General features: G+C 39.2%; 1 protein-coding gene across 1 annotated transcript in view; it reads right to left on the bottom strand.

The window, feature by feature from the left end:
* Positions 1-16479, bottom strand: part of cep152 (centrosomal protein 152) — a 58497-nt gene that overhangs the window by 15106 nt on the left and 26912 nt on the right. Inside the window, exons 13-22 of the mRNA XM_078241407.1 lie at positions 14278-14485; positions 13139-13267; positions 12893-13023; positions 12568-12696; positions 11852-11987; positions 10133-10324; positions 8552-8842; positions 5881-6012; positions 4826-5467; positions 2024-2162 (exon numbers count right to left, since the gene is read on the bottom strand). Of these exons, the coding sequence (XP_078097533.1) occupies positions 2024-2162; positions 4826-5467; positions 5881-6012; positions 8552-8842; positions 10133-10324; positions 11852-11987; positions 12568-12696; positions 12893-13023; positions 13139-13267; positions 14278-14485 (2129 nt within the window). The remainder of the gene's footprint in view (positions 1-2023; positions 2163-4825; positions 5468-5880; positions 6013-8551; positions 8843-10132; positions 10325-11851; positions 11988-12567; positions 12697-12892; positions 13024-13138; positions 13268-14277; positions 14486-16479) is intronic.

Here is a 16479-nt window from a genome sequence, read left to right as displayed (position 1 = left end):
AACCTTAGGTGAGGCATCTTATCAAATGCCTTCTGAAAATCTAAGTACAGTACATCCACCCCTTTATCCACAGCACCTGTTATTTCTTCAAAAAACTCCAATGAATTGGATAAAGTCCACAAAATCACTTTGACTATGCCCGATTATCTTGAACTTATCCCAATGCCCTGTTATAAAGTCTTTGATAATAGCTGACATTTACCTTGACAAATGTTAAGTTAACTGGTAGCAGTTTCCTGCTTTTTGTCTCCTTCGCTATTTTCCCAACCTAATGGAACTTTCATCTCATTAATCTTTAGTCATTCTTTGCTGTTTCCTATATCCTTTCTAGTCTTTTGAACTGTCACCAATCTTTTCAGAATTATATACTTCTTTAAGTTTGGTACTACGTTTAATTTTTTCAGTTAACCTCAAATGGCAGATCCTCCCCTTGAAAATTTTCTTTGTTGGAATATAATCTATCCTGCGTATTCTGAAACATCCCCTTAAATGTCTGTCACTGCATCTCTTTTGACTTCTCTCTTAACCTAAATTGCCAGTTCACTTTAATTGGCTCTACTTTCATAGTCTTAGACCTAGTCTTCTTCCCCTCAAAACCTAATGTAAAATTCAACTGTATCCCAATCACTGTTGATATCTATTGTAATTTAGCTTATTTAAATATTGGTTCTGAAGAAGAAGGAGCAACAGATTTATACTTGAAATGGTAGAACTTGTCCCTTGCTCTCCAGACACTCGGGTACTGGAAGGGACCGTTTCATTTTCAGCAATATGCATTGCAAATCTTTGCCTCATGAAGCCAATCAAGCTTGCCTGGAGAGAAGTGAAATAGTAATTATGTTTTATGTCGCATCCCTGAATTGTTGGGAAAATGATACAATTTTGCTTTGTACTGTTAATCCCTGCTACCTTTTTTGGGTGAGTGGGGAAATCAAGAATTATCTGCTACCCACCCAATTCTTAATGAAGCAAAAGTGGCCAATTAGCCATGGAAGGAGGAGGTGTAACTAAATATTTATTGGGTTAGTCAAATTGGAGGCTAGCTGAGATGTATGACATTTCAGTTCTGATAAAACCACTTTGCCATAGTTCTCCTATTGCCTGGTCTATTTTCTTGCACCTATCATGGATATGGCAGAAGGTGCAAGGCCAGCTGAAGAGAAAATAAGAAGCAGACCGGAGGACTGAACAATGAAGCCAGGGATGACAAGTATTAATATTGTACATATCAATAGTATAACCTATACACTAAATAAATATGCAGCAGCCATTTTCCAGTTTGGTGAATGATGACAGAGGCCACCTCTACTCCCCTCATTTTCTTGCACATTTTCTGTTCAGTTGAAGAAAATAATTACATTTAACTTCTATATTCAAGATATGAATTCCTAATCTTGGGTTGATTAAAAATATCGGGTAAAAATAGATTTAATTTCTTAATTAAGTGATAAAAGCTAATGATTCCTTTTATCCTTAGCTAATGCAGTCACATGGTAGATTTAGTGCAAGATAGTTGGAAGAAAAGAAAACTTAATATCTACAGAGCCAGCTTTTTATAAGTGTTCATGCAAGGAAATAATGAAAGTTCAATAATGAGCAATTTAAATTGAAAAGGTTCAAACAAAACACATTCAAAATAAATTGACAACATTAAAGATTATTTTTTGATGGCTTGAAATGATTTCACTGATTGGGGAACAATTACTGGTTTATAAAAAGAGAAAGTTAAATTTCTATCTTTTTGCTGGTTATCACCTATAATTAACAGTTGAAAAGGAGTTAAGTAAATTCGCTGCCATGAATAATTTTCTTAAATGAAACTCAATTGCCAAACAAAAATTTAATGAAAAGTAAGCTCAAACTGATAACATCGACATAGTCAGAAGTATCTGGTGAAGTTTGAGGCAGGTTCTACTTTGGAAATATGAACTGTTGTTTTGAAACAGTGACTATTTTAATTTTTGGAAAGAATAACAAATATCATATTTGGTTTCACTTTGCTGTGCAAAAGCCTTCAACTTACGCTGCAAATGCTCCAGTTCTTGCTTAAGCTGACGTTCAGATAATTCAAGTTTTCTAAGCTGTGCTTCCTTTTCAGTTTTGTATTTTTCATGTTGCCTTTCAGATTCTCTTAATGCATTCTGCAGATCCAATTTGCCCTCCTGAAAGAGAGAAAAAGAAAGAAACTCTGCACCAAACATATGAAACAAGCCAGTCAAAATAATTTTTCAAAATCTGATTGGAATGACAAACACCACAAAATTCTTTGTCATCAGAAATGGGTTGATTGAGAAATAGGAGTAGGCCATTAAGGTAAAGAAGGCATCCAAAATCCACTTAATATAAAAGGAGACCAAATTTGACCCCAAACAAACATGACTAATTCCCCAAGCAAGAATGTGTTACATTACACCACAGTTATGTCGAAATGGAGCTACTTAAACTCATGCTACTGTTGTGGGAAAATGAGGCGGTTGAGCTTCAAGCAGCTGCTGCTGAAAGTTGTCTGAAGACTACTTGAAGGTCTGCAATAAGCCTATGATACAAAACCAATGGTGTGATCCTCTGAACAGATGGCAATCAGCTCCTAACAAATTAGACATGGGGTTTGCTTTCATTGGGCAGAGTAATTCTGCAATCTACACTATCAACAGTGCGCAATGATGTCAGTGAGTGACTTCCACAGCACCACACTTAAGAGTTTACGTTTGATCCTTTTGAAGCAGAAGTCTTTAAAGGCCATAAAACAGCTTTCTACAGGCAGCTGCCAGGACATGATGGCATCCCATCTGAAGTATTCGAAGTATGGCGGGACTCACATGGTTAGGAAACTCAATAAGCTCTTCTCCCTAATCTGGAACTAGGGCACTGCCCCCCCAAGACTGCAAATGGAAAGGAAGCAAGCCCATCTATGACAATCATGGAATATTACTTTTTTCTACAGTCACTGTGGCATGTCATTGGATGCCTTTCCTATCACCAATGGTACGAAACCAGGCTGTGTATTGGCTCCAGCTTTGTTTGCCATAAACTTTTCAGCCATGCTCGAGTGCATACTCAAAGATCTCAACGGGGGAGCATACATTCAGTTCAGGACAGATGGCAACCTTTTCCAACTTGCAGAGGCTCAAGGTTTGCACAAAAGTTACTGAATAGCTACTGAGTGAACTCTTATTTGTGGGTGACTGTGCTCTCACAGCACATATTCTGGAGGACATTCAGCTGCTTGTTTATTGCTTTGCCATAGCCTCAGAACACTTTCACAATAAGTTTCAAGATGACAGAGATATTGTTCCTTGGCAATGTACTTCAAGATCTCTCAGTCACCATCAACAACACACCCCTCTGTTCAGAGGTTTAGCTAAACTAGGAGTATCCTCTCCAATAATGCTATGCTGGATGAAGAAATCAACTATGGCCTGACAAAAACAAGCTGGGTATTTGGCAGACTCACTCAGATTTTGGAAAAAGCAGTTTGTCTCAGAAAGATCAAAGTCTGTGAGGTAGTGGTTCTTGCATCAATTTATAGGTGCTAGACATGGACAACCTACTGGCATCACAAAGCAAATTGAAGCCATTGCATCTTCATAGTCTGAGATCTATTTGCAATGGTTCTGGCAAAGTGCTGCATACATGGCATGGAGAGTATGATCAGAGCTCAGCTTTGCTGGGTGGATCATGCAGCTTGCATGGAGTATTCCCACATACCAAAGACAATACTCTACATGCAGCTGAGTACAGAAACTTGCACCACAGCATATCCCAAACTTCCATATAAAGTCAATCTGAAAGCCAACCACAGAGCTTGTGTGTGCATATGAGCTGGATCCCAATACATGGGGAGAAAGCAACCTCAAAACCCAAGTGGAGAAGTCTCCGTCAACAAACGATTTTGACATTTGGAGAACAGAGTCAAGTACCTTCAGGACACGTACAAAGCAAAGCGAATGATACCATCCATCCCTCCAACACTGATTTAGAATGCAATATTTGCAACCAATTATGTAAATCAACAGATTTGGCCTAATGTCCCCCATGAGCCAGACCTCAATTTAAGCTGTAAAAGATTTTTTTAGCTGAACACTCACCCAAAGAAATGGGAGAATACATCAGAATCCATCATGGGTGCTTACAGGACATGGATTCTTTTTGAAAATTTACTTTTGTTGGCAGGACCAATTCTCTAAAGGCACAAATTCATATTGGGCTATATTTTCATGGTGGTTAGTCATCATCTGTAAACCTACACAGCTGTGAGTTAGCTATCACAATTTGGCCAATTCCATTTCCAGCTCATATGCGCACACTTTTCCAAGTTGGCATTAGGTGTTGATCAAAATCTCCTGTTTTACTTTTTATCTTCTTCTAACAGTTCTAGGCTAAGGTCTATTAGAGTGCCCTTCAAGACACAGGTTGAGCTCAACTAACACGAGCATGACAGAGGATTGATAGATAGCAATTTCTATACAATCAAACATTGCCTTTAAAATAAAGCTACTCGTAAATTTAAATGGTCATTCAAAAAGACAGTGGTCATGCATGGACAGAGCTCTAGTTTTCCAACAAGAGCGTGAAGGAAAGTCTTAATATAATCCAGCCCCTTAATTGTTTTATGCAGCTACTTCTCTCAACTAGAGACCTTGTAGCATTAGCTCTTCTTTATATATTTGCTGAGGACAGGTGTGTGCAACAATATCAAATCCTCCGTAAAATTTTCCAACACAAATTTAGTTTGAAGTATTCAGTATGAACGTGGAATATATAATCAAGATAAGTTGCCATTATACTTTTGAACTGTCAGCACAAAATTAATTGCTATTATTACCTCTTTCTGGATAGTTTCAAGGATCTCTTCAAACATTTTTATGCAAACCTTCTGGAGACGGTCCCTCACTTTAACAACCTGCTGATGCATGGACTTGGCCATATTAGAATGTTCCTCGGTTCTGAAACATGCAGGTTTAGATTTTCCAAAGTGTTTTGAGATTTCACTCAGAAAATGTTCAATTTCAGCAACAAGCTCAGATTCATATTGCTGTCTTTCACAACTCATCTGTTCCTCTTGATGGGTTGACCATTCTTTTTGCTTCTGTTGGAGACACAGTTTTAATTCTGCCTCCTTTTGCGCAAGCATCTCATTTTTCTGCCGAATAAATTCCTCTTTAGTTTCCTTAAGAACTTCACTGAGCTTATTTCGATGCTCAGCCAAGAATGCTTGATAATCTTTTTCATTTAGTTCATGAATTCTATTAATCTCTTCTTGTTTTGCTTTATTCCATTGAGCTCGAACTTTTGCCAATTCAGCTTTAGCTACTGCTGCTGCTTCTTCTTTCTGAAGTTCTAATTTGCGTTCTAGAACAAGTATGTTTTCCTGCAGCTCTGCCATTTTAACACTGAATCCAGCTTTCTCAATCCCTTTCAAAGTACGCTTCCATTTTTCATCATTTGCTTTAATGACTGTTGCTACCTGTAAATAACAAGCAGTTATCAATTTACCAAACCAATTTAAGAAACATAAATATCTTCTTGGACCAAACTGCATAAGATTAAATTAATTAATACAGCAATGACAAGGTTCAAAGCAAAAATGCTCGTCTCGCATCTGACCTGCTGTGTTTATCCTGTATTTTCTGTTATGATTTAACATGTACAGGTATTACTGTAGATGCTTCCCTATATAGAATTATATACTAACGGGGTTAAGAGAAATCATTTTTTGCAAATGTTGCACAGAAGAAACCTCTGCACATAATAAATATTCAAAAGATTTACATTGCATCTTAGTTTTATTAATTTTAGTACACAAGAATTTAGAAGAATGCATTTATAACCAGACAGTCGAATGTTTTGTACAAAATGGCTACCCCTCCAAAGTTTTACCTGCTTTGCCACATCTTGTTCATGTTTTCTCTCCCATTTCTTCTCCTCAATTTGTAAGTTGGCCCTGTATTCAGGCAGGCTAGTCATTTCTTCCAACCAACGACGACGTGCATTTGTTAATGTCGTTTCAACCTGAAAGGTCAGGACAGTTACTTCACAACAAAAAAGCAACTGACAAACAAATTAAAAGTATCCATAAAATAAGATGGTCGCATATCTAGAAAAAACATACAAGTCACTGCTTAGCAATTGAATCACTTCTTCATAATTAAGCTGTGGCTCAGACATCTTTTTGACCAATGCCCTGGCAAACAGCTGTTGGAACATCTTGTACTCCCTGCAATATTACCTAGGTCTGAAAAATCTCCACAATAGGATCATGGAGTACATTTCCTCTTGCTTTCTTGAAGTACTTTACTACTGTGCTGGTGATAACCCAGAGGAAGAGAATTATGGTGTCCTTTAAACAATGTAAATGAAGGAGCAAGAGCAAATCATGTTACAATGGAAATCAAAATTTTATATGCACTAGCTGATTTTGGCGATATTACTCAGGTGTATGTATCTCAGTAATGATGTTCAGTTCCGAAGGTGAAGCATTAATGATTTAATCTATATTTTTTAACACCAAGAGAACAGATGATAGGACTCATGGACGAGATGAACTTGCATGACGGAAGCAGAGATGGGAGGGCAAGTAGAAAGAGAAATAAATTAATTCAGGGCTACAGCAAAGAGAGGCTTGACTGGTAGACGGGCAGAAAGGAGCAGAAGCAACAGTGACAAGTGAATGGGTGATCTCAATCAAAATGATAAAGAAGCCCATGGACTCCTCATTTGTTGGTGGAGGTGATGGAATTTTGAGACGGCTGGTGGTTGGGAAATTAGCCTGGGGTTTACCTTTGGCCTTCAGGACAATCTGAAAATACAGAGTGGTTTTGGCAAAGGAGAACAAGGTGTGAAAAAGTTTGATGTGATCCAGCCAAATCCAATGATGTATGGTGATGTTGCATGCTGCCACTTAGGTGCAAGGAACTAAAAATTGGAGTTGTTTTGGGGGAAATAATTAGGATGGCAGTGTTTCTTGGGATGAGGACATTAAAATCTGGAGGCAATGTAATGGTCGTGAAAATTGACAGCTGCAAAGTATTGTAGTGAATGGAAGGCCAAAGTTCAGTAGTTGGAAAGTTTAAATTGCAGCTGTAAACACAAGGGGAAGGAATTCTTTAAAGACAGATGCAGAAGGAAGTAAGTTTTTAAAGGGTACAGGATATGGGTGGTAAGTGTCACTTATGGCAGCTCGGCAATAGGGACCACAGGAATGGAGAGACCCTGGGAGATGGCAAGGTTGAAGGGTTTGTCACAAATATGGGCAGGAAAGTTTAAGCGAAGGGTGATGCTTAGGGAGCACAGGAGCAATGAAGTTAGAAGAGGGGAGCTGAGGTTGAGGTTGAAAATCCAGAGGATGACGAATCACTCAGAGCACAGGCCAGGTGGTGATGGGAATGAGAGGAAGGATTTGAGAACTTGGGATATGGCATCATGCTATCAATTAGAAGCAAGTTGCTTCTGCTTAGTAAGGTTTCCCTCAATTGACAGATACTTGCAAGGTCAGTAGAAACGTGCAGAAAATTACAGTATCTGCTTTGAAATGGGAAAACTCCAGGCACTCTGGTTATCAGGGAGCAATGATGCATTGTTGTAGAGATTTAAATCTGCCAAATCTTCACCTATCTTTACTAGCAATGGCCAAAGATTTGTCAATGTAATGTGGCCCCTATTAGAATTAAACGAGAGGCAATCACATTGAAATATAAAAGATTCTGAGGGACTCGATAGGGTAGATGCTGAAAAATCGATTTGGCTGCTCAGGGAAACTGAAAGATGGGGCATACCCCACTCAAAGATCTTTATAATTCTCTACCCAAAGATTGTGGATGCTACATTGTTGGAATACATTGAAGGCTGGGATATACGGATTTTTGGCCAATCAGGGAATGAGGCAGTAAAGTGAATTTAAGTCCAAGATCTGCCATGCTCATATTTAATGGCAGAGGATGGGATATATAGTTTATTCCTGCTCCTAGTTCTTGTCAAACACAGAATAATCAGCCAGCCATTGAGATTATTAGTCTTGTAAATACTGTGAAATTGCTAGAAAGCAACACTAACATATATGCACCCATCATATTACATTGGGGCTTTATGATAATTTATTAAAAGCAGTATTCATTAATATTCTATCAAAGCATTAAAGAGTGACAAGCTTGAATAAGTACTACACTTCAAGTCAAATATATCTGGCTAATATTAAAGATTGTATGCCATTACTATAAAAGGAACAGAGTGTTCTAAGCACTCATGGACCAAATTCATCCCTCAATCCAACATTACCAACAACAAAATAATGTCACTCATCCATCCAATCGCTGTTTGTGGGATGGTGCACTGCACAAAACTAGCTGCCACATTTGCTTTTATAAGAACAGTTAACCCAGTTCAAAAGTAATTAATTTGTGAAACACTTTGGAATGTCTCAGAGGTGAGGCATTGTATGGAAAAAAGTGTATCAAGCCTTTCAATGACTGATAGTGCTTTGGAAAGGTCAATATTTACAGATTACTAGTCATTGCTTTTCACATTGTGTTGACATCATTGTTGGATATCTTACCAATTTGGCAACATTATCTTCATGCTTTTTCTGCAGTTCCAGTTCAAGTTGTTTCGAGGCCTCTCCAACTGCCATTATCTTTTCCTCCTTAGCTTGGTGCTCCAATGTCATTTTTAAACTAGCAAGCTGAGCTTCTAATTCTTCGTACGTATAAACTCCTGCGCCAGGGAGCTGCTCAGTTTGACAAATTTGGTCCATCTTAGATGAAGTCTTTTGCTCGATTGCTTCTACAGCCTTATGGAGACGAAGCTGCCATTCTGCCTCAATTGCACACATTGCTTGGTCTTTAAGCTAACAAAGAAAAATTGAAACATTCAATGACAATGCCTGAAATTAAAATATCTTTTACTCTGCATCTAGGTGATAGATATGCAAACAACATCTCACATTCGGTGGGGTTTTCCGGTTGCACTCGCTCCAAAACCAGAAAATTCGCCGCCTGCGGACCTTTGCATGGTCTGCCCCCCGCCCACTATGATTCCCTTGGCGGGCGGGATGGGAAAATGTGCCTCACTGTCTTTCAAAAGTAATCAATTCTGTGAAGCACTATTTTCCCTCTCAAGTGGATGCAAAAGACCCGATGACACTATTGAAAGAATAGTAGCAAGGTTCTTCCAGTGCCCTGACCAATATATTTTACTCAATTATCCCAAAAAACTGGAAAAACAATTAGCTGGTAATTATTACAATATTGCTTGTGGGATTGTGCTGTGCATGAATTGGCTGCCACATGTCCATACATTATGGGGACTATACTTCAACGTACTTAATTGACTGCGAAGTTCTTTGGGCCATCCCTGGATTATGAATTGGGGCAGCATGGTGGCACAGTGGTTAGCACTGCTGACTCTCAGCGCCAGGGGCCCAGGTTCAATTCCGGCCTCAGGTCACCGTCTGTGTGGAGTTTGCATGTTCTCCCAGGGTCTGCGTGGGTTTCCTCCGGGTGCTCCGGTTTCCTCACAGTCCAAAGATGTGCGGGTTAGGTGGATTGGCCATGCTAAATTGCCCCTTAGTGTCAGGGGACTAGCAGGGTAAATACATGGGTTATGGGGATAGGGCCTGGGTGGGATTGGTGTCAGTGCAGGCCGAAAGGCCTCCTTCTGCACGCTAGGGATTATGATTGCTGCTATACAAACATAATTTTTTTTATCTTCAGGATCCCAAGCATCCTCAATCTCACATTTAATGAGTTACTTGCATAATTCCAGTGATTCAGAGGAAACACAAGATGGCAATAGCACCAACATTTTTGTGATTTTGTTAGAATAAAATTTGTATTTGGGATTAGTTTTCTACAGTGATAAAATAGAGCAATTAGTTCAAGGCAAAACTAAATTACAAATGCAAAGCAACATATACAACTATCAGAACATAAATTAATGTAAAATTCAAAAAGTAAGCATTTAAAAAAATCTTTGTAACCCTTTACTTCACTAATGAAGTCTGAACACACAGGAGATTTATTCTATTAGGCTGAGAATAAATCTACAAGCTCCTCATTACAAAGATGGTGGTGATAACAAAGGATCAACAGAGCACTACATTTTGACCACTGATGTTATTAGCAAGCTACACTATCACCTTTTGTTGCTCATCTTGCCACTGTGTTTTGGCCAGTACAACACGCCTCTCAATTTGTAGCTCAATACCAGTTGCTTTTTCCATCATCCATTGGTCCTTTGCAGCTACCATTGCAGCTTTGTGCTTTTCTTCCAACTCAGCCTGCAGCTCACTCAAACGCTCTTTCATTTCTTCTGAAAATGCCCTTTTTATCTGAAAAAAAAATTACCCTCAAAGTACTTTACAAAGCACAGTAATATTGAAGAGCAAATGTTATTTTTTCTACAAGCAGTAATACAATTGAGAATGGAAAAAGATCTTATCAAAAGGTCTAAAAGCTGATTAATTTTTTGGCTATTTGAATCTGGGCTCGCTATGACATGACCGCCATACCTCAAGAATTCTACATTTTTCTCTTGGTCCATTACTTCTGTTGCATTCTGCAATGAGGGTCTTTGAACGAAAGACGCTGCATTTTAGAAGTTAAGACAAGGAGTACTCCGACATTTTCTGGGGATTCTTGTGCAGAGATACCCTGCACAGTTAATTACCGTGGGTGGCACAGTGGTTAGCACTGCTGCCTCACAGCTCCAAGGACCTGTGTCCGATTCCAGCCTCAGGCCACTGTTGGTGTGAAGTTTGCACATTCTCCCCCGGGTCTGTGTGGGTTTCCTCTGGGTACTCCAGTTTCCTCCCACAGTCCGTAGGACGTGCTGGTTGTGTGGATTGGCCATACTGAATTCTCCCTCAGTGTACCTGAACAGGCGCCGGATTGTGGCGACTAGGGGATTTTCACAGTACCATCACTGCAGTATTAATGTAAGCCTACTTGTGACACTAATAAATAAAATTTAAAAAATTTAAAAAACACTGCCTTACTGCTCAAATGGGACATTTCTATTTCGCACAGCAGACATCGCCCATGTGAGATTATTGATAATTGATGCTGTAGTTAATAAACCAGAAGAAAACAGTGATAAATGCTTCCAGATTTGCTGGGTATTTTCTGTGATTTTTTCTGAATTATAGTATCCACAATATTATGATTTTGTCGTACCTCCCAAAATTAGCTCATTTAGGATCGTAAAGAATTTAAACTCATCAAACAAGGCAGAATTTGAACTCCGATTTTAAATGGTGAAAGGACAGTGTTGCAAATAATGACAATAACTATACACTCTGGTAATTCTATTTAAACTACTAGGCTTTTTTTGGCTTATAGTCAAAATGGAACACACCTAAAGCAATGTTATGAAATAGTAACAGATTTGAAAGCATGCTGAACTCGGGATCTCCCTCTGTTCTGAGCACATTCCAACTAGCATTATCGGTAGGAGAAAAATTATTTAAGATACTCAACTGACCAAAGAGAAAATTTGTTTTTATATTGTACAAGATCCCATTAGAGCCACTCTATTCCAAACCACATGCTCTGTGAAATATATGAATATCAACTGAAAAACTTACAACCACCCAGCCAGAAGACCTGACAAAATATCTCCTCCCCAAAGCTACATTTAGTCAGCCTGACAATTTTACATTCACCATTCAGGCAGTGGGACAAGGCCTGGACTTAAGAACTAGTGGCACTAGTATGAGGCTTGTAAAGGTAAAAGTAGGATGAGGAATATTACGTAACACAAAATGAATAGGCACCTTGTGATTTCTCATCCCAAATTATGACATTGAAAACATCCATTGAACACGAATGATAAATATTTTTTCATATTAAACACTAACTTCCTGCTCAGTTGTTGATAACTTGAGGGACATTTCTTCTCTCAATTTGCTCTCCAGGGAGTCTTTTTCTTTACAGATGGTAATGTAGCACTCCTGCACTCCAGACATCTCATGATTCAGCTGCTCCAGATGATTACTAATGCATGAAAAAGGATTTAGGGGAAAATATTGGTCCAGAAAAATAATACAATTCCATCATACCTTGTTAATCCATCAAGAAATTTGAGTATCATTTCATTAGTCACAAAATACCCACAGCCAGTTCTAGATATATTGTATTGTTCAGACACAAAACCTGAATGAACCAGTATGAATGTATGCTACATGTCCATGTGATAGCAAATGAAAAAAGCAATGACACTGGTGATCTCAATACACCTATTTGGATGGTGTTTGTATGTGTACTTCAAACAGTGAGTTGCAAAATGGCAAGAATGAAGCAGTGTATGCATGTCTTTTGATCATTAAGTGCTTTGCTCCTTGGTTACAGAATGGTGTAAACTGCTGGTGCAGTATATTTACCTGTATTGTGTCAGTGTATGTAAAGCGTTTTACACTAAGTTAATGCAAGTGACTAAAATGTATTGCCACAGCCACACCTGTTAACAAACTTTATTGGTCAACACTGGTTCATACAACTGAACAACATTTGATGGAGTCCTAACTCAATTTAATTAGACAAAGACTTTACGGAGTTAATTCCATCACAAACTCACTTTACTTGTGTGATTTGCTGTTTATAAAATTCAGTCAGTTGAGCTTTCTCCAATTCGTGCTGCTCCAGCAGATCATGTTGAAGCCGGCGTTTGGAATCTTCATGATGTTGCTGATGAATTCGCTCAGATCTGCAGTGATGCATCACATAAAAGAAGCAAACATACAAGAACAAGTTTTTTTTATTGTTACCATTCACATCAAAGTAATGCATTAGACAGATGCACAAATTCTCTTATCTTTGAAACTGAGCTGAAGTGTGCTGTTAAATGCTTTCATCTTATATGCCAACATCCACTTCATTTAATCAATAGTTTTACATTGTACCTGTCAATCGCTTCTTGCTTATCCTGGTCAAAGTCCTGAATCATTTGACGCATTTCACTGTATAACTCCTGGTTTGCTTCTTTAAATTGCTTCTCACTATCAGTTAGTTTTTCAATCTGCTGCTGTTTATCCTAAATAAGAGAGCAGAAGCTTTTGCTTTTAAAGTAAATATTAAATCAAGAAATGCCATTATCTGGTTGCGCACCGATTGAAGAGTTACATTTTGAGCTGGAATTCAATTTTCACCTCAATCTCTTTGAGTAGAACCTGCATCTTGCATTGGAGCTTCTCAACTTCTTCTCTGAGGACCTTTTCAGAGGTTGATGGGCAGGGTCCTACTGCTTCCAGCTGCTTTTCCAATGTGCTGGCTCTCACCTGAATACACAGAAATAAATTCAATTATGTAGCTTTAAGTCTTCACACAGCAGCTGATTGGGAAAACAGAAAATTTTTAAAAATCTCACTTTTAATACACTAATATTTCACAATTAAGTTGTGCTTCCAATTTAAAATTCACCAACAAAGGCCAGCTGAGGGCACAAAAGCCCTTCTGTGCCCTCAGCTGGCCTTTGTCAGTCTAACTGACCTTTACAGAAGATAAACTTTATTACTCAATAATGCTGAAGAGCAAAAACAATAAATATTTTAAGATGCCATAACAGAATGCTGAAGAGAAAAATGAAAGTAAATAATTCAAGTAGTCATAAGAAATCAGTTTTCTATGTCTTTAGCACATGTGAAGTACAAATAGCCATCTGACTCTTTTCAGGTAGTCCCTCAGGATTGACGATGACTTGCTTTCACTCTGGTTCAATGGGTTAGGAGATGACCAATAAATCCAATGAGTGATCTGCAGACTTTACCACAAGTGGGGCAGGTAGCACAGAAGGGCCAGGTAGATGAGCTTTGGGAGGTTCGCACGTTTGCTCGGATGTCTCGACTTTGCCCCTGTATGTTCCCAATTAAGAGTCTCAATCAGTTTGATGCCTTCCCAAATGACCCTTCTCCATTTTGGTAGGTTACAATCCAGGGACTTGAGAGTCTGAGGTGATATCTGACCACCTCAGCAATGCTTTCAGGAATCTCTAAGGGATTGCTTTGTCCTCCAGGGAGTCTCCTGCCACAACTGAGCTCACAAGGGAATCAGTACACTGAAGATATCTAACCCCTTTTATGAACTAATGGAAAAAACAATTTAAATGTTAACCAACATATACATTTAGTCACAGAAATGCCAATGCACTGAGTTGATGGTCAGTGGATTGAAGTGATTACATTTTCCTCATTGTGTTCAAAGTAGGTCAACTAAATTAAGTGCAGAAGGATTTATTTTCAACACTACTTCATAAAACATGACATTTAAAATAATTAATTGTATAGCTAACCTCATGACTTCTTGCCATTTTTTCAGCATTTTGTAACTGCTCCTTTAGCTCAGCGATTTGTTTTTGACATTCTTTAGTTTCATTCTGAAACTGAGTAACTTGATGACGTTTTGTTCTGATGCTGCTCAGTGATCGCTCGAGTTCAGCCTTCAGTTCCATTATCATCTCATCCTTAGACATCTTATCAGAACCGCCATGTCGCATTGTGCTTCAAGGGATAGAAGTAGAGAAGAAAGGGTAAGTTTAAAAAAGACACACCCAGGTATCTTGATTAGGCATGCCCAAATCTCATAGCTAGAAGTTTCTAATCTAATACATCTGTATTGTTGACTTTAACCTTTCCTGAAACAAAATCTACCTCCACAATGGTCATTAGAACCCAGTAGCCACTCACAGAGTAGATCTATCTCAAACATGTCAATCTCTGCTTTTGCAAACTAATAGAAATTACTCCTTAACTTCCTGTGTGGCGTTACGGGGATGGAGAGGGGATAGACTTGGAAGATACTCCGTTGGAGAGTCGGTAAAGACTCGATGGGCCGAATGGCCTCCTTCTGCACTATAGGGATTCTACAATTCTTGTCACCGCAAGTCAGAATAAAGAGCATAAGGGAGCAAGATTTGACTGCTCCTGAAAACAGGAACAGGGATTGTGATGCGCAATGAATCCAGGCCCCATGCTCCAAATTTCTGCTGACTGCTAACACCCAGCCAGTTCTACATGTGCTATTGAATGGACACACACCCCAGCAGATGACCCAAGTTACGAAAGCCAACATATCCTTTTTGGGTGGTGCTGTTGAAGGCAGCTTTACATGTTGCTGCAGTCCATTTTGTAAATGAGAGACACTGCAGTCAGTGTGCCATTGGTGGAGGGAATGAATGCTTAAGGTAGTGGACTGGGTCTCAGTCAAGTGGGCTGTTCCGTCCTGAATGATGTAGAGCTGAGTGCTGTTGGAAATCTCATCCAGGCAAGTGCATCAGGCTTGTGCTTTGTAGATGGTGAAAAGGCAGAAGCTTTACATCACAGAAAACCCAGCTTTTGGCCTAGTCCTATAGTCACAGCATTCATGTGGCAAGATAAAAGCAAAATACTGCGGATGCTGGAAATTTGAAATGAAAACAGTGCTGGAAAAACTGAGTACGTCTGACAGCATCTGTGGCAAAAGAAAGAGAAGCAACATCACAAATCCAACATGACTCTGACTTGACTTCATCTTGGACTCGAAACATTGACTGTTTCTCTCTCCACAGGTTCTGCCAGACCTGGGTTTTTCCAGCACTTTTGTTTTTATAGCCATGTGAGCAGTCCAGTTAGATTTCTGGTGACCTCCTGGGTATTGATGGTAGAGAATACAGGGTTCGTAATGCAGTTGCATGTCAAGGGGAGGTGGTTAGACTCTCTTGCTGGAGATGGTAATTTCCTTGCTGTGTGGTATTAATGTTACTTGCCACTTATCAGTCCACACCTGAATATTGTTCATGTCTTGCTGCATGCAGGCCTGGACTACTTCAGCATTTGAGGAGTTCTAAATGGAATTGAACACTGCGATCATCAATGAACATCTCATTTCTGCCCATACGATGATGGCAAGGTCAATGACAAAACAGCTGAGATGGGTGGATGTACAGACTCTTGCTAGGGCCAAAATGATCATCTCCTACAACCATTTTTCTTTGTGATAGTTACGACTCTGGACAGTTGAGCATTTCACCTCCATCACCCCTCCAATTCTGCATCCCCAGGTCCTGCACCCCACAATTTCCACTGACTTCAGTTTTACTTGGTCTCCTTGACACCACACATCAAACACTTCCTTGATATAAACGGCAGAGATGGTTGTCAAATTTGCTGATGACATAAAGATACAGCAAGAAGTTTAACAACACCAGGTTAAAGTCCAACAGGTTTATTTGGTAGCAAAAGCCACACAAGCTTTCGGAGCTGCAAGCCCCTTCTCACCTGAAGAAGGGGCTTGCAGCTCCGAAAGCTTGTGTGGCTTTTGCTACCAAATAAACCTGTTGGACTTTAACCTGGTGTTGTTAAACTTCTTACTGTGTTTACCCCAGTCCAACGCCGGCATCTCCACATCATGACATAAAGATAGGCAGGAATGCAAGTTGTGAAGCCATAAGGAGGCTACAAAAAACATAGATAGGATAAGTGAATGGGCAAAGATCTAGCAAATGGAGTATAATGCA

The sequence above is a fragment of the Mustelus asterias genome, chromosome 24, assembly GCF_964213995.1.
Source record: "Mustelus asterias chromosome 24, sMusAst1.hap1.1, whole genome shotgun sequence".
Taxonomy (NCBI): domain Eukaryota; kingdom Metazoa; phylum Chordata; class Chondrichthyes; order Carcharhiniformes; family Triakidae; genus Mustelus; species Mustelus asterias.
Note: the sequence above shows the minus strand (reverse complement) of the source record. Positions and strands in the feature narration are given on the sequence as shown.